Here is an 18,594-nt window from a genome sequence, read left to right as displayed (position 1 = left end):
ATTGGAGGCGTTGTATGTAAGTGCTTTGATGGTATGGGTAGATCCGAAAACCATACCGCCGAGATGGGAGAAATGCAATCATCCGGGACTATATGTTTGATATGATGTAAGTACAGTGAGATTATTACGCTTCATTAATGCTCAAACTAAAACAAACAATCATTTCAACCAGATCGAAACAAATACTAACTGATGCAAGCGTTTATTTTTTAAATATGTCCATTAACTCCCTAAATATCTGATTATATCACTCTACAGCTGATGTTGGTTTCGACATGCCTAGTAGCTACTGACAAATTATTTGGTATTTAGCGTATTTATAGATCCATGGGCAATCAGGCCTGGGTATATTGGAATGCCCTCCAGACTACGTTATCTCGTCAAAAAGAAATGACTGCCAAGCAGCTGTGGAAATCTTGAACTCTGCGCTTTGTTAACTCTTTCTGCATTTAGTAGTTCACGCCTCCATTGAAAGTCAAAAGAAAAGACTCCGAGAAAGTAAGCTGCAATAGATACAACTCCTCTCAAAGTATGCTACACTTCCATCTGAATCCGGAATGTAACCTGTACATTCCTTTCTTACCAGTAAACACAAAGCCTTTATGCAACTCGTGTCAACTTGTTCGACAAACACAATCGCTCCACGGGCATTCCGGAAGTCCATCTTTGGACGATGCAAATTGGTTCAGTTTACGTTGGCTCCTTTTGGCGATGCAGACGCAATTTCAATTATGTTCAGCCACCGACCGGTGCTTGGGGCTTATAACAGAACTCTGGTGGGCTTAAATGGGCATAAACACAAAACCCGGTCGGGGGTGTTCTATTAAAACTGATCTCTCAAAAGCAAAGTGCACTTTAGTCCACTGCTTGCGACCAAAAGCTAGATGCGGAAGTATCAGATCGAGTCCGTTTTTGATAGTCAATTAAAAGCAACTGTTGATCGCGAAGTTCCCACGTATTCTTTTACAGCTTCTTAGCAGCACGTTGAGATAATGTTTAAGATAAAGAGAACTAAATGCAACTGTGAGTATATTTTGGGATTTTTAGTCGAGGAGCGTGGTATGAGACGTTGTCTCTACATTTGCTATACGTCTTGCCGCTGAGAACTCCGTAAAATTTCGTCATTTACGACATTGCGCATCACTCACAGTCGGCTGTTTTTTTTCTGGATGAAAAGTAAATTTCTCTTGGCCTGAAGGTGTATTTTCACCTTTTCTTTCCAAACCAACTACGCTTCCTCCTGTTTGCAACAACACTGCTCTGCAAATTGCCGGTGGTGAACTTGATAATAAAAGAAACAGCCCTAAATCTCACCCAATTGCCATTAAAATCATGGCTTGCACAGACACTGTTTTGCTGGCGTATTTTCAAGACAGAAGAGCGTAAAGAAGCAGTAAATGCCATTCCGTTTACTTTAAGCAAAAGAAACGCCTTTCGACGTCTCCGGTGCGTTCCGCAAAAGCGCTACCGCCACATACCACCTAGGGGAAGCTTTCAAAGCTTCCCCGACTTGCTTTGCTCTTTCTCGATCTTTCTTGGATCTTTCATTCGAGCGCACCTACCTACAAAGCAGACATTTTCTGTAGACGTGTAAGGGAAAAATTGTTTGCGCAATTGAAGACGACGACGTGACGCAGCTCAGTCGATTCCGCGCGATGGATGAATGAAAACGTACGCTTCGTGTAAGTGATCGTCTATCGGTGGAAAAAAAAGGCGACTGGTGAGAAAATTTCCTCTGTGGAGCTAGCACGGCCCGTGTGTAGAAGGCGACGCTTGGCCAAAAATTCGTTCCAAAATACCGGATGTGATACATTTTGGGGCTGGTGATCTTTCGCTCTCTGCTCTTTTTCTCTTTCTGCGGCTGGGAAAACGGGAAATGGGATCAAGATTTGTGTACAAGTGTGCAAACCACGCAGCTGCAAGCCACCGTCTTTCGCCGTCACCGGGATGGAACGAAAATTATCATCTCTGGCTGCGTCGTTAGGGGGGTATGGATATTTGGAAACAAGCGCAAATACCAAAAAAGGAAAAATCTGCAAACTATAAGCATTCTTTTCTGTGCCGAGCTAAATCCCAACGCTTTTGTTTGGCGAAGTGCATTTTTAAAACCTTGTCCACTTTCCATAAACTACAAATGGGAAGAGAAAAAGCGTGAACTATGCGCAGTTGTGTACGTGAACCGAGAGCAAGAGCAAATGAATTTATCCGTGCCTCACTGCGTATCTAGCAAGTGTGTCAAAGCAAAGACAAACGACTATAAGCTGGGTGACATTCATCATCTGGTGAATTTCTATTTCGACAACATTTGGAGCATTCGACAATTATAAAACAAAAGAGCAACCGGCAGTGGTGGTGAAACGTAGATGTAATAAAATCACACCCGTGCATCACTGTGAAGCTAATGAAGTGAAGACACACCCAACATTTCAACGCAATCACCCCGTTCAAACTAATGACCGCATTGATAGAATACGCTTTTATCGTCAGGTTACTCAAATTCATTAAGAAAACGCATCAACAGAAATGGAAAATCTCTCTGTTACGTTGAGCTTATCATACGGTGGAGATGGACGATTGACGAAACCCTCCGACAGTAGCTTGTTTGAATAAAAATCTCATCAACATCCTAGAAAAAAAAAACATAGTGTAATTCCTCGAACAGAACACCGGCAGCCCTTTTTAATAGTGTCCTAATGAACATAGCGTTCAAGTGTGTTTAACTGTCCTTCTTTCCAATTAACGGCGAAGTTTAAGCTTGAACATTTTCCATTTACAAAACGACAGAAACAGAAGCAGCACCCAAAGAAGACTGCTGTTAAAGGTTTAACACCCTTAATCACGCCTTTTTTGTGAATGGGTGTGTAAGTGTTGTTGAAAACAATCAGGTAGACTGTACATGTTCTTTCCCTGGGTGCTGTCGATTTGTTCGGCTTAATTAACAGGTTTAACATGTGGTCCTTCCGGGTATCTGTCTTTTATACAAGAAAAAATAAAAATTGAATTTCTTGCAGTGCTATGCTAAACCGCACTATATTTATGCAAATACGAAAGGAGTGCTGATGGTCGTCTAATCGCAATTACATGACAACACCTGTTACAATCGACAGTGAAAGTGAACAAAAATCAATCTATCGATTCATTACCACGCTGTACGGAAATGTTACTACATTACACATTACACAGGGAAGTTTGTACGGACAGTGGTGGGCAATATGCAAACTATGTTGGATATGTTTTCTAGCTGAATGAACGGAACATCAACAACTACCGGTACAAAGCATACACAACAACATGCAGATGCAATGCCCTAACTACATGTAAAATGCGCCTCGTGAACGCTCCGACTAGCTGGTGGTGATTGATAAGCTACGATCGCATACTTTCTTTTACGTCTATACTAAAAACCTAACAGCAACAAATTTGTAACAAATTTGATAAAACAAAAATGTAAACCAATGAGCAGCCAACGAGGCATGAAACACGATAGAGCGGAGGTACTTTTGTCGGGTAATCTATACGAGAAAAACATAACACAAAAACAAAAACAGAACAAAAAACCAGGAAACAATTTCACACAACAAAACACGAACAGAAATGTAATGAGAAAACATTATTCCAAACATAGAACACGTCACAAATGTAAAAGAAAGCAGGGAAATTATAACATAAACAAAAGATGAATAATGTTGAGCAAATTTGTAAAACTAAAAAACAAAATTTAGCAAGGGAAGGAAGAGTGGAAGTAGAAAAGTAACTTATAGTAGACCTTGAAACGGGGGCCGATTAATGGCACCATTGCCGCTGGTACTGCTGCAGCCAATACCACCGCCGCCACCGCTACCACCGCCAGCACTGCTGGTACCGCTGCCGCCACTGCTGCTCGGTGGCGAGTCGAGCCCGGGACGCAAATCGGGAATGGCCGCGATCGTCGGTTGATTCGCGAAGCCTCGCCGATGGGCAATGCCATGCTCGTTAGTTGCACCGGCTCCAGATGCGTCTGGTATGCGCCCAAATGAGCACACATACACAAACACAAAACGGACGGGATGTGTTGTAGGTAGAGAAACGTATTAAAGAAGGGTTTTGGCATGTTTGAGATTCGATTAAGTGAACCTCTCTTTTGATGTGAAGGAAACTAACTATAACTAATGCGCGGTAGATGAGAAGGAACATGAAGGAACACTGACTTCAGTTTCAAACCAGGATGGAAATGTTCAGCGAAGAGACATTGAAAATAGTACTATATTAGTAGTGGTGTGATAGTGGACACCATCCCATGGGAAATTTTTGGATCGATCGAAGACGAACACCGGGTGGAGGTTGCTTTTCGCCAATAAGATCTGCAGTGTTTTGAGCAATTTGTAACACGTGCCCCGTGATACCACCCGGTAGCAGAGTAAAACAGTGGAAATAAAACCAAAAAAGTAGCTAAAGTGAAAGCCCTTACCACGCGGAAAAATGGCAAGAATGACGAAAGAAGGCAAGGTGGTGGCATCAATGACGAAAAGTACGTGAAGGTAAAATAAATGCGATGCGGATGGAAAAAGGTGGGGATTTTCTTTTTTGTTTTGTTGGCGATATGCCAATTAGAATGTATGTGAGAGGCTTTCGATAAAAAAAAAATGATGGTGAGAATTTGAGGAACCGTGTTGTCCAAGTATATTGCGTAACTTTAAGAGGCACGTTAGATTTCAAACAATAAAAAAAAGTGTTATCCACGATTGTATCGAATAAGTAAACATAAGTTGTTACATGTATGAATAATCCTTTTTGTCGTATGCTAAACACCGAATAAGGATGCAAAAACTAAGGAAGAATTACATAACACATTACAAACTGAAGGGAAAAAACGAATCAACGAGCGTTTGTATTTTATAATTAACAATTGATGAAAATACTTTTGCTAAACAAAAACGAAATAATATATCCGATGTTGAGAAATATATCTATAACGGACAGCTATGTCTTTTCTGGGGCCAATATTCAAGGTTTTATTCATTTGTTTCTGATACAAAAATAGCTTCGCATATAGCAATTTTTTTTCCTACTTGTAATAAGAAAACTTGTAAACAATAATTACAAGCATACGGTGTTGAGTCTACTGGAAGATAGAGCATCTTGTACAACGACTAATACTGATCAAAAGAAACATAAATATACACCTGGTATGCGACAAGGTCTCAGATCAACTTACGATAAATGTCTTCAGAGTAGAGAAGCAAATTTATTTTGCCAATCGGTTTACGTGCAATGTAAAGCTTTCTTAGAAGCTCCAAGGGGTAAAATACGTTTTTTTTGTGCGTTTTACCTTATTCTAGTCAAATACTCTCTACTTCGAAGCTCAGCAATAACCGTAAGGAATTTTCCAACGAACATAGTTAAGCAAATATGGAAGGATTGCTAGACATTCCAGAAAGATACAAACACTGGAAACTAGCGGAAAAAAACGAAGAAAGGGAAATTAATCAAGATGCATCGATAGAACGTAAAGTGAGCGAGGTAGAAAACAGAAACTAAAAACAAAACAAAGTCATGTGAAACGAAATCAACACAGCACCTATCCAATGAGTTCTAACAAGCCCCTAATGGAATTCATAAGCTCGTGGGTTTGACAATAAAGATAAGGAGACATAAATAATACAAGTTAACAAATTAATAGCTTAGATAACCAAACCAAACAGAGAAAAAAAACATAACCAAACCAGTGATGATTTCTGAGGCATTTGTACTTATTTTTTCATACAATTTTGGCTTTGCTATCGCCATGACAAAAGCGATTCAATTTTATTACACAGTTCGGTGACACTCGTGAAGCCAAATATAGGTTGGGAAAATGGGCCGAAATTAAGTGGTGAAAACCGATTTGGATCGTGTGTTTTATGAGCGTGATTCGATAATGTCATGACAAATGATTTGGCGCTGATTGGATTTGACGCAGAACCGATTTTTTCTAGTGAGGTAAATTACACCACACATGAGAAATCACACGGCGTCAACGACCATTGGATGATGATGGATTCGAATAGTAGGGAACGTGGTTCAGTGGAACGGTATCGCGGAAAGCAGTCGCGGGATTGAGTTTTGAAACTTTTGTGTACAGTAGCACGAGGGTACAGTGCGTGGGACATGCGGACACTTACCTGGTGACTGCTGTTCCATGCCCGGATAGCAGACACATTTGGCCGGATGGATTTCGAAAAGGTTGAACAAGTCCGCTAACAGCACTACCAGATTCTGTTTCATTGATCTAGAAAGAAATGAACAACAAAAATCATTTCAGAACGGAGATGAATTAGAGAGAAACTTTCTTAGTATGGTAGAAGACTTACCCTCGCATATAGGTTATATCTTCTGGAGACATGTGAAACACGGTGTATGGCAAACTTCGCTCGGAAAAGTTACTAACTATCAGAATATTGTGAATTGAATCCTGCAAAGGGAAAATAAAATAATGATAATACATTCGCGACATAAATAAGTCCCACATAAGCACAAATCCTATAAGCACACCTCTGGTATAAACAGAATATCAATATTAAACGGTATAACTTCCTCTCGTTTTTCTTGTTAGTCTAATGTTCATATTGTGTTTTTTTTTATTATATACTTCCTACTACAAACGACAAACTTATCGCTTGGTTTGTGTTATTGCTTTATTCTTGAATTCGTATCCAAGTTCGGGTGACAGGGTATCGCGTTCATTTCCGACACGTTTACGATCGGTTGTCTTTCGAAATGTACAACATAAACACTGCGCAATCGTCCCATCGCCTTTGATAGAAAAAGTAAAAAAGGTGACTTACACTTACCTCAATAGTCGGTACGTGGTTGAATTTAACGCTATGCCAAGGAACTAGTTTGGGACAGTAATACGAGATTAGATAAGCCAGGCAAACACCGTCACACAGTTCACGAAAGTCTCGTACAGGTGGAACGTCCGGGCTTTGGTGCCGTTGACCCTAGAAGAAAATTTATCATTTAGAATTCTGTTAAAATCATGCTGAGATTTAGGTTAAACCATAGAACCAGTGGCTTGCAACATCATCTTCTTTATCTGTTTGGTATCTCACTTTCCACCTATACGAGCACAGCAAGAAACTTACGTATTCGTCCACGGTTCCACTGCCACCGTTAGAAGTCATTTCGTAGTCAATGCGTTTCTTCAACGCACCGCAGACGTGCGAAATCCAATTCAGTAAGGCAGCTTCATGATGCTGAACCGTTGGCGCTACACTACGGCCAGAAATTCTATGTCCACATGCAATTAAATAAAACGAAGTAAATTAATGAATTAGTCGACTGCAGATAAAAGAGTGTCTCAAACATTCAGACCACACAAAAAGACAACAGAAACAGGGAGCGCTTCCTGTTTAGCGAAAACGATGACCTTCGTGCCTTCTTCTTCTAGACATATGACTGCAACGTCGCTGCCAGGGTCGTAATCGAAACGACAACATTTATTGATCGCGAATGATTTGTGGCTAGCTGTCATATTACTTTTTGCAAGGCCAGACTTCTATTTCTTAGAGCAGAGTTTCAAATTTAGTTATTTGCTATTTGTCAAGATCGTCTAGCCTTTGGGAAACATGCGACGGTAGCTTGTTGTTTGTCCATTCTAGTATCTACGACTTCCGGGACAAATAATAGTGATAAATTTGAAAAGAAATGCCTACGCATTCCGTTCAACCTTCTCCGGTCATTATTACTTCGAGCCGGCACTTTGAGTGGGCTTAATTGAATTCACGATACCGATACATCTCACTGTCCTTCAGCTTTTGATGGCCATAAGGTCCAAAAGTGGCCCCATTTAACGATTTAATGTGATACTAGCATACACCTGTGCTTGTTGGCTGAGGTCACCACAAGATTCACCTACACACATGCTGGTAGTACTATGCTAGAAATTTTTGCAGTTCTCCTCATTTCTACCATCACATTGTACCCAAAGGAAATATAATTCACGCACGGTTCCAAACACGAGCAAATTATTGGAATTTGGTTTTTACGGACATCACTGTACTTCAAAGAACTCCAACGCCAACAAATTGCTCTAATTTCACAACTCATTAATCACCAGCACACCGGTCACATTCGTATGTTAAACTCAACCTTTCCAAATCCATCGTCGTGTATTGGTCTGCAAATTTGTGGGTTAGCAAAGGTGACTCTTCCAGTTGGGCAAATCTTCCCTACTACGCCAGGGTAGCCTTTGTTCTGAATGGATCCGCTAACCTGTGGTACGCATTGGCGAATTCCATAACACACGGAATCGCACTAATACAGTGCTCAAGAACAAGGAGCTACCCTCACCAAATAGCCAACTGGCATGACGGTTCGCTCTCGTAACTATGGATAGCGACAAAACGAACTCGCAGCTACTGTGGAATCAATAATCCGAGCCTTCAGCACACATCAAATGGTGACCGAAGCGAACACACCGCAACAAGTGCGGTGGCGGGTGGGTGTGTCAGTGTTAGATTACAGATAGTTTCTTCCAAGGATTTTGGCCGGGCCGCATTAGGTTGCGTCGTTGCATCATCGTTTTCGCCGTTCGTAGAAAGCGCCCACGCGAGTTACACGCGCATCCATCAGCCGTTCTTGTGCGTTACACTAATTGCATACCTCTCTAAAGCACTGGAAATTCTTCCACTGGAAGCCACCTCTTTAGCGTATAACACCATCAGCGCTTCTATCACAGTCATATGTGCATTCTGTTGGGGAGAGAACAATGCAGGAAAGTTGCGTTACTGACATAGCTGCCCACTGCGGACCGTGTATTTCACGGCAAACACCTACAATTCTAAGAGGATTCGTCTGTATGAGTACTGTCTCGGTGAGGGGCTGATCGGACGACTCGTTCAGGGGGACACCCTTCCGGGACAGCGTTTGCAGAATCGACCAGTGATTCAGGCTCTGGTAGTTCGGATCCGAGTAGATGTTGCTCAGCACCTGACAGTAGATCGACGCATTGCCGAGCCCGACCACGATCTGCGGTTTCAGATGATCCTGACCTTCGTGGTCGCGGTAGAACGGATCCTTCAGAATTTCTGGCACACGATTGTTGTACGCTTTCGAGAGCAGCCACCTGACCGATGACCTCTGTTTGGCCTGGTGAAAGAAAGAAATGACAAAAAGACATCAGTTACCATCCATTAGTTAGTGCAAGTTTCGTTTAGTTTAAATTACTACACTATCATTACAAAACCCCAACCTGTAGGACGAACACACTCCGTCTTGAGGCGTTCATTGTACGACGCAATGATAAATTACTTCTCACAGTGACATAACTAAATTGGAAGCATTGCTAGCATTGCGTATCACCACCGAAACCTACCGGGGCGCGGGAGACTCCTCGTGTGGCATCAAGATACCGGGCACCATGTGCTAAAAGACAAATTAATCGCTCCATTGTTGCAGCAGACGACAGATCGCCGCTGAAAGTTTTGTCTCGCCTCTTCGCTCCATAATTGCAAAAATGTTTTCAAGACAATATTGTCAACATCTGTCAACTGCACACGCATAAGTACCATCCAGCTACAAAAAAACCCGTCGCCGGAAAAGTGTGACAAGGCTACGAAACAGTGTTGGCAGGCATCGCACTACGGTTGAATGAGCCCTTCCTGCGTGGAGTGGAATGGTGCTGAGTTCCCTTCAAACGCAAGGCAACACCCATCCGTAACCAGATGTATGTCAACTTGGGGCGGCAAGGTCATAAAGCGTTTAATTTTATTGTTTTCTTCCAGCCAGCCAACAATGGCCCGGAGGAGGAGGAGGAGGAGGTCAGACTCCACCGGGAAGTAGCGATCATTCCGCTAAGGGATTCGGTAGTGTCCTTGACTAAACACCATTCCCGTAAATCGCTTCTTGATTTTTCTACTCACCACGCTGTTTGAAGACTTAATTCAGATTTGCCAGCATAATTGCCTGCCATTTCGTGCGATGTGCGTGACGCTCGTTGGCTTTTCATTGGCATAATTATGGACCGGTTCCGGAATCAACACAACCACCCTACCCTCCCCTTAACGGCACTAAACCGCCGTACCAAATAACATCGACCTCAAATGCCTCACCTTTCCCACCAAAGTCAAGTGAGGCGTGTTCGGGGCTGGGGTTAAAGGTGAACGTTTCCTTGTGGTCCAAATGATGGCGACGACCAAAACCACGGGATAAGGGAGTTTGTTTACCTTTTTGCTTGAGATTGTGCCACAGCCGTACAAACTACAGCCATGTGCGCTCGTTAGTGCCGCATGAATATGCAACATTAATCATGGTGCGGAACGTAACACTATCACACCTACACGCGCCATATGCAATGTAATTTAATGGTGGTGTTTGCGTGGAGCGATCATTTCGGTATGTTTGTTAAATGGAAGCCCAATTGGGAAACAACATATTGAATAGAATTATTTTGTTCTCATATTTAAATGCTAACCAGTGACTTCCCTCGTTTGTGTGGGCATGGATGAACTAATGGCGCGCCAAATCTTGCTAAATCCTTACACGAATCACTTAACAGCGTATCCGGTGAGTTCCATGCAGAAACAAAAACCGGCACGGAGAAAACTTTTCCAATTATTTCACACAGGCCCCACCTCCTTAAACAATCTGTACATCTTGCCAGATTTAGCTCCTATGCTTCAAGATATTTCACCCACTGTGCCCTCTCTCTCTCTGGAGGGACTCCCAACTGCGAACGAGACCATGCACCCTAGCCTTCCTGCTTCATCATGCCTCATGAACCCCAAGCGAGGCACACTTTCCGAGCATCCGTGAAGTAGAAACAAAAAATCAGCCCGCCAGCTTTACCCACACAGCAGCTGATGATGCTCCATAACATGCGGAACTGCAGCGGTGTGTGCCTCTTCTTTTCAACAAATTTGAGGTCGTTTAGTCGGTCGAAATAAAATCGATACACTCACCGCTTTGCTCGCCCAATTGTGCAAGCCACAACCGCAGTGCACAGCCGTTGGGCGCGTTCCATTTTTCCACCATGCGCTGGCCAGCGCCTGGGGTGGTTTAGAAGGTGATGGTGTGTGTGCATTCTACATGGCCATACTCACTCACCTGGATCATTTTCTACCCCTTTTTCATTGTTTCAAGCGCAATTTTTTGGATGGCGAAAGTGGGCGGTTTCATTAAAGAAGCATAAACAGATTTTAAACGGCTGGCCTAAAGTAAAAGCCTCGCAACCATTTTGACTCCGCTTTCACAAAAAGGGAGGGTTGTTTTGTTTTTGGAGAAATAAGCTTGCTAATGTGTGTGCTTTTTTGGGTAATTTAATTACGAACTTTAAACCATTTAGAATGCGAACAGTTCCAACGAATTTAATATCGCTACGGAGACGTCTGAGGAGCGATAGAAGAAAAGAGACCTTTTTAAACTCATCTGCCAGTCAACTTTAAACTGAACTGATGTAACGTACATCGGTACAAACTTTTGAAGTTTTCCATCCCCAATCTCATACAACTTCCTTACCGCGATGGGGTTTTCTGACTCTTCTGTCCATTTTCTTGTGTACCGCGTTACTGTTGTACAGGAAACGTCAACATCCGATCCTGTACCAATCGGCCTGGAAGTCACGTTTAAAGTTCCCCTCATCCTCTGGCTTAACATCACAACGCTTGCAATTGTGTTCGAGTGTGCTTGTTGAAACCACAACATAATTCATGCCGTTTTGAAGCATCATTCCCAGAGCATTCGGGGATACAAAAAAAAAAGGAAATTACAATTGCATCACAGCCAACGGATTGGCGACGTAAAACAATCTTCCGCAGGATGTTTTCTGTTGTCTTTCGGTGTAGTGCGGTTTGTAACCTTGCGGGTTTCAGTGACGTGACACATGTGAAATGTAAATAAGGCAAATATTACACGACTTTTACTGACTGCACCGAGGCATGAGGCTTTCACATGATGACCAGTTAATTCGGGATTAGGTCAGACACTGACTTGAGTATCAGTAACATTATTTTATTGTTTAGCCAATGAATTGAGGAAATAAGTTAAAATGGGTTTAACTTTTTTCCAATTTGTCATTTTTATACCAAATTCGAATGATTCACACCCAAAGATGTCGCCGGCACTAGCCTCAGAATAGCACACCGTTGGTGCAAAAATAAAAATACACACAGCGCTGCCTAATGCGCTCGTCCATGCGCATAAATTGTGCATCTCCGCCATGCTAATGCGGCGGCGAACGCGCGTTCGATGCATCTATGCTTGGCCGGGACTGCACTGTCAATCTTCTAATTCTCGCTCGGCTCAACGGACCTCTTGCTGGAGCATGGGAGGATAGGAAGGGGGTGTTAGCGACAAAGGCGGAATGTCTTAAAAATAAATTCTCCCCTCAGCCGAGCACTACGCGAGCGAGACACCCTGCGGGAGCATAAAGGGAAAGATGATAAGAGATGGGCGACGATCGAAAAGAAACGCAACTCTGCCCAGGAATAACTGTACCGCAGTTTGGACTTTAAATCGTGTAGTACCGTGCCGCATAAGAGGCCCCTCGAGAGTGCATGGGCGCGTTCGTCGGGCGTGCCAACGGTAGATGCTTTGGAAGGGAAACCACCGCTCATTAACGAGTCCACGGCACGCACATGCACACCTCGAGATATTCTGATTAATGTTATCATCATCACCGGCAAGATAGGTTGGGGGCACCGCGTAGCATCGGCGTTTCGGAGAAGGCAATATCGCTACAGGGTGTCTCAAGCAAAAATATGATGCAGATGCAACGGCATATCGGCGAGGTGAAGTGTACTGGTGCAAGGCCGAGAAATGATGATACCTTAAGCTTCATTAAGTGATGAAGATCGACAAAGCTGATGTAAGGCGAAATGTATACGCTACTATGCAGGTAAAGGAGCCTTCGCCCCATTGTTTGCTTCTCTTGAATTTAAAAATATGCAACTCTTTCCATATCTAAATCCCATCGTCGTACCACACTATGGTCGTATATAGACACAAATCTACCGGCAACAATCGACGACGACAAGCGGTGCGCTGTCGGAGAAAATATTTATGAACCGTCTATCACCTTTCATCGTTTTCCACGCTAAGCTAAGGGAAGCAGAGCAGTACCCTCGCGAAGATGATGATGATGTGGTTTGATTGAGTTTAGAGGCGGCTATGCCGTTTCGGTGCTGGAAGTTGTTTTGAAAGTAAACCGCCCATCACATCCCACACATGTTGTCCCGTGGGATTGATTATGAAAAACATGGCAAACAAAACATTTTTCTTTTACTTTACGCTTATGACGCCCGTGGAATCCTGTGTGTTTGTTTTTGGACGGATTAGTGTGATCGCGTTGGATGGGTCCATGTCCATCCGCTGACAATCAGCTCTAAATTCTAATAAAGATGTTGAAATATGTTGCATTTTATACATTTACAGGGGAGATTACATTAATATATGACCGTGTTTAACGAAGTAAAACGAGTAGAAAAAAACGTGTCTGGATCTCCGAAAGATTTAAAAATAAGTTGACATTATCAACGAAAGAGATTACGGTCCATTATTACCTTCGAACTTATTCATGAACAACTTCCTGCTACTAAGAAGTTATTTCATATCACAGCCCGTATGACGTAATGGCGTAGGACGGAAGGCAAACAATCTGGCTTCCATCAGCCACATATCGTAAGAGGCAGCTCCAGAAGCTTTCGACAACCCTTTAACCAAAGAGAGAGACAACACTATTGGCTCGTTTACGGTCGGTACGTTGTATAATAACACCTGAGACTTGATGCTTTGCTGAAAATTGCAAACCTTAACCTCCACCATTACCGGCAAGAGTGTCAATAACGGGGCGACCCGATGCGTCCGACACGGGACAGGCCACTCATATACGAACAATGCCAAGTTCACCAACACATGGCCACTGTTCACCCCTCTCACAACGCAGCACCTACACGCCATTAACGTGAGGGTTGTTTCCACCATCTTTTTTTTTGTTGGGGATCACACAAGCTTCGGTCAAACCTTGAGTCGTGGGGCATTGGAATGTCGTATATCAACCAACCGACAGAGAGAAGGAGAGAAGGAGAGAGCGACAAAGAGACACCATTTGGGCGAGATTTTTGGTGTCCGTTCGATAGTAGCCCCTTACGTGCACTGGAACTTCCGTAGTGGGGAAAAATAAATTTGCACATTACAGCGAAATCTGATACTTCAACATTGAGAATAAAACATAAAAAATGTCTAGAAGGCTTACGTCAAAATTAACAACACCCCCTAGTTAAAGAGAGCAACAATTATATATAAATTGTTTTACAAATAAATGCAAGCCGGAAAAGTGATCAGCCCAACACAAATTGTGTCTCTTAAATACAAAGATCCGATATGAGGAAGGATAAAAGGAAGGTCACTAAATTTATGGAGACCTCTTCCAACGCCAACGCCTACCGTAACGCGGCTTTTGCAAATAAACAATCTCGGGCAGTCATTCCCCCTATCTTGTACTACCGACGCAATCCGCTAGCTCCAAGGAAAAAGCCCCACAAACAAATCAAACACGGCTCTAATATCATTTGCCAGCAGCAAACTGACAGCTGTCAAGTGGAGTCTTCGTCGTCGAGCGACCCTCAGTAGGCTTAGCAATTGGCGATACCTGGGCGGAAACACAAAGGGAATAATGGTTGGGCCCTTAATTGATCGATTAGTCGATATTAATTAAATGTGATATTAAACTTGCGCAACTTTGCGATCATCTGAAAGTTCCCTTTCCACATTATGTTGAATCTTTTGCTGAAGGATAGAGCAAACCTCCGTAGAAAGTCTTGGCTTCACATTCGGCGTCCAGTGATCGCAAAGGAATTTTCCCCGCCCGCACCAACGCGCGATCAATCAAAGGAGGAAGGAAAGGTCCAATGTGCGATCAACCGTTGGTTGGGGCCTTCGTGACTGCGGACTCCGTAACCGTATAACGACTTCAAGTTCGCCGGCTCTTAAGCCATTCTCCGGTATCCCACGCCAAATCGGCATTCAATGTAATTCCAGCAAACACACTGGAATTGTGTGTGGCTTGGTATGATAATTTCCGTTCCGCTGCATTTTTTGTTTTGCACACCACCACGGTTCGGGGCGGAAAGTGACGTCCAATCATTCCAATCACCATTCCACTCCATTTTCATCGGGCGCGACAACGGACGGAACACTCTCTTTCCTTCGCACACCGGATGCCCGGCCCGATCGTGCGTTCCGGCGTTGGGGAGTTGTTCCATACCGAGGTGAGGGGCTACAAGCAAACAGCGCCCGTGTCTCTCTGCTTCCGGTCGAACGGACAGCGGTGTTGTTTTGCATGTTTAAGCATATGCGGTCGACTACTACACACATCCATTCATCCGTAGAATGCATAAAATGCGTCTTTGCCGTACCAGGCCAGACCATACCCGGCCACCCGGACAGTATCGATTTCGACGACTATTTTCCGTGCAGCAGTTTACTACTTTGTCAGAACCGAATGGAAAAGCGACACGTCCGATAATGGTACGGATGGTTTCTATTGTCACCCAGATGAATTATGGGCCAAACCGAAAGAAAAGATCAGTGTCTAGTATAAAGGGTCCTATTTGGAAGTGCCAATAAAACGCTAGCCGCAAACGACAATGTACAAATGATTTATAAATACAGTCGAGGGATGGCGAAGTTTTTCCCTTTTTATTGCAAGAACTTCGTTCCTCACAGATGGAATCACCAACTGGACCCTCTCCCCGGAGACGGAGGCGGAACGACATTTTGCATGGTCCGCAGGGCATGTGGAGACCATTATATAAGCATGTAACTAATATTTTGGCAACAACAACTTGTTTGTTTCCAATGCGTAGTTCCAAATACAAAAGGAAGAAAACAATGAAACGCTACACACACAGCGCCATCCAGCAATAGCACCAGCCGTGCTAAAGTTCCAAATTGTTCTGCGCTACTCCTACACTGTCCGCCCGGTCAGGTCATTCTATACGGTGTTGGTTCCACCTACAAGAAATGTGACACTTTTCTGTCGCCTTGTTCTGTCGACTCCACCCGAGGTTTGGAGATTTACATGCACCTTGGCCAAATGGGACGCAGTCGGCAAGCATTATCACATGCATTGGTGAGTCGTGTGGTTGTAATTTATGCACGGTAACTGAGACCGACCATGACGTAATGGTATCGCGTGGCGTTGCTCTTGTTCTGCACTTCAAACTACGACTAATCAATCAATATTCTGTATCACTTCAACTGATATTCTTCGGAATATTTCCAATTCAATTTGGATCTCTGTTTCGATTAATGTTCCCTCCTTTAGATTACAACCGCAGGAAGATGTCAAGTGTGACATGCACTACATCTCAATTGTGAATATAAAACCACAGGCTTAGCTCTCTTAAGCCACAGCTGCGTACATCCGATCACGATCGTGGTCTTCATGGTCTTACCGATCGGTGATCTCCAGTAACCACACACAAACACACGCCCCCTCACAGGGGCACAACTTACTCGACCACAGGTCGCGATAGCGGATCGGCGGCAATTGCTCACTTCCATCGACCTTTAAAGGTACATCCAGGGGACCTCCAACGAAGGAGTTCGCTTTTGGGATGGTAAATAATTTAAAGGTGCCCAACGAAGGTGTAAACTATCGAGATCAACCGTGACTCACGAGCACGCCGAAGCAATTAGTGAACTTTGGGGTTCACGCAGTGTACCAGCGGTGCCACCGGTTCGGTATAGAGACATTTCTCTCTTCCTACGTCTCAAATTTTCACCAGCAATCCGGAAATTTATCGGCCTTTTTTTATTTGGGAATGGATGGTTGTGGATGCGGTAATCGATGGACATCAACGGTGTTCTTGCAGGCCGCTTTGCAGCCACGAGGGAGATAATAGCGTCGTGACTGAACATGGCCGACACGGGGTCGTGTGTAACATTACGACATCTGACGCTTGGGTTAACCGTGACCGGAACGTGCACATCGAGCTTACACCAGAGGTTTGTCCGTTTGTAGCGGCGCGAGATCCACAAGGAGAAAGTTCATGCATCTGAAATTCTTGACGCTACTTTCTCACACTCCGCGCCCCAGTGTGTCGGGCGGAACGGGAACTAAAACGGCTGGGAGGAAATTGACAAACCGCTCTTTCGACGAGGTCACTTTCTTTCTGCAATGAGCAAAAGCTCAAGGTGACAGTGGGCTGGCTGGATAGGCAAATCAACCGGACAACCCCACTTGCAGCAGGGAAAATCGCACCAAAGGAGAAAGTGAAGGTTTGTACAAGCCTAACCCTGGCGCACTGTGAGCATCACACAGAGAACTCGGACATTAGCTCCACACGAACGAACGACTTTCTTACAGCGGAAAGGCTCTTGGGTTTGGTCGAATCGGGAGGGTTTTGTAACTTCTTCTCCACCGAGAAGATGTTGTTGTCAGTTGCGATCGTGGAGCAAGTGAGTGTGTCCCTCCCCTTTTTAGGGCTCCTTTCTACAAACAACATGGATCGCAGCTGGACAGAGCAAAACAAACATTGGCAGGGCACCGTGAGTCGAGATGTGATTTTTCGTAACCAAGCGTCCAAGCGCAATCTGTGGAACGCGTAAAACGTGACGATGGACGGGAAACTGTGCGCTATTTTCGGTGCCCACAAATCGGTTCCACCGATAGGTGCCTGTGAGGAGTGTGAGATGTTTAGCATAAACATAAGTTAAAAGTACTCCGTGGGGTGTTGTTACTATTGGGCGGCGAAGTGGCAGATGGAAAGCAAAAAAAAAAACGATCGTGTTTTCCTGCGTGACATACAAATCAGGGCAAACGGGAGTGCTGGTGAGGTAGTTAACCAACAAGTAAATTAGTACAAACGCACAGCACGTGCTTGACCCTTTCTTTTCGCATGCTCGAAGAGACGCTTGTCGTAAACGCTGTTGCTTAGCGGTTTTTGTTTCATTTACGAACGGATCAAAGATCACACCATTAAAGGGCTAACGGACGGGGTCACCGCAACAAGTTTGGTAGCAGGCTGGTCTCCTCTCATAACACTGCCTCTGAACGCTGCTTGTTACGCATCACGATTTTATGTCTATCGTTGTGCTGTTCAGCGCTAGCGACAAGCTTCACCAGACATCGTCTCTTTGGCGAGAGTCACAACGGGGGACCAACTGGGGACCATGTGTCAGTTGCATGGTCTGGACCGCAACATAAACCACACGCTTCCGTAATTCTCTGCTGTGTCTTCATCCACGGCATACACACACTGCCGTGCAAGACGTATATGGGAAAGTAACAGCAACATTTTGATGAAATAACATGACATAACTATTACAATAAAAAACTAACGAATCGATTAGTTTAAAACGAATTTCTGGACAGGAATTTCTACGTTCCAAAAATTCTACACACAAAAATATAACAATTTTGCTTAAGGTCGCCCCTGACGGATCAACTCCGCTAGTGAAGAAATGTCTTGTGGTTCATGCTGTTCATGCTAATTTTACGTTGTGACACGACATCTTATGAAACACAGTCACAGGTGTTTGAGGGACCGGAGAGTACGGAAAATTGTTTACGTTGCAACATTCACACGGATTGGAACTGCAACAAGCTGCTTCCAGTGCAGAAATTGCAACTTT

General features: G+C 43.9%; 1 protein-coding gene across 6 annotated transcripts in view; it reads right to left on the bottom strand.

Annotated features, from left to right (window-relative positions):
- LOC128298743 (patronin) overlaps positions 1-18,594 on the bottom strand; it is a 49,917-nt gene that overhangs the window by 18,316 nt on the left and 13,007 nt on the right. For all 6 annotated transcript variants that reach the window (XM_053034516.1, XM_053034517.1, XM_053034520.1 and 3 more), the window contains exons 2-8: positions 8,797-9,108; positions 8,623-8,711; positions 7,104-7,248; positions 6,810-6,959; positions 6,330-6,430; positions 6,141-6,247; positions 3,767-3,997 (exon numbers count right to left, since the gene is read on the bottom strand). In XM_053034516.1, the coding sequence (XP_052890476.1) occupies positions 3,767-3,997; positions 6,141-6,247; positions 6,330-6,430; positions 6,810-6,959; positions 7,104-7,248; positions 8,623-8,711; positions 8,797-9,108 (1,135 nt within the window). The remainder of the gene's footprint in view (positions 1-3,766; positions 3,998-6,140; positions 6,248-6,329; positions 6,431-6,809; positions 6,960-7,103; positions 7,249-8,622; positions 8,712-8,796; positions 9,109-18,594) is intronic.

Source organism: Anopheles moucheti, chromosome 2 (genome assembly GCF_943734755.1).
Source record: "Anopheles moucheti chromosome 2, idAnoMoucSN_F20_07, whole genome shotgun sequence".
NCBI lineage: Eukaryota > Metazoa > Arthropoda > Insecta > Diptera > Culicidae > Anopheles > Anopheles moucheti.
Note: the sequence above shows the minus strand (reverse complement) of the source record. Positions and strands in the feature narration are given on the sequence as shown.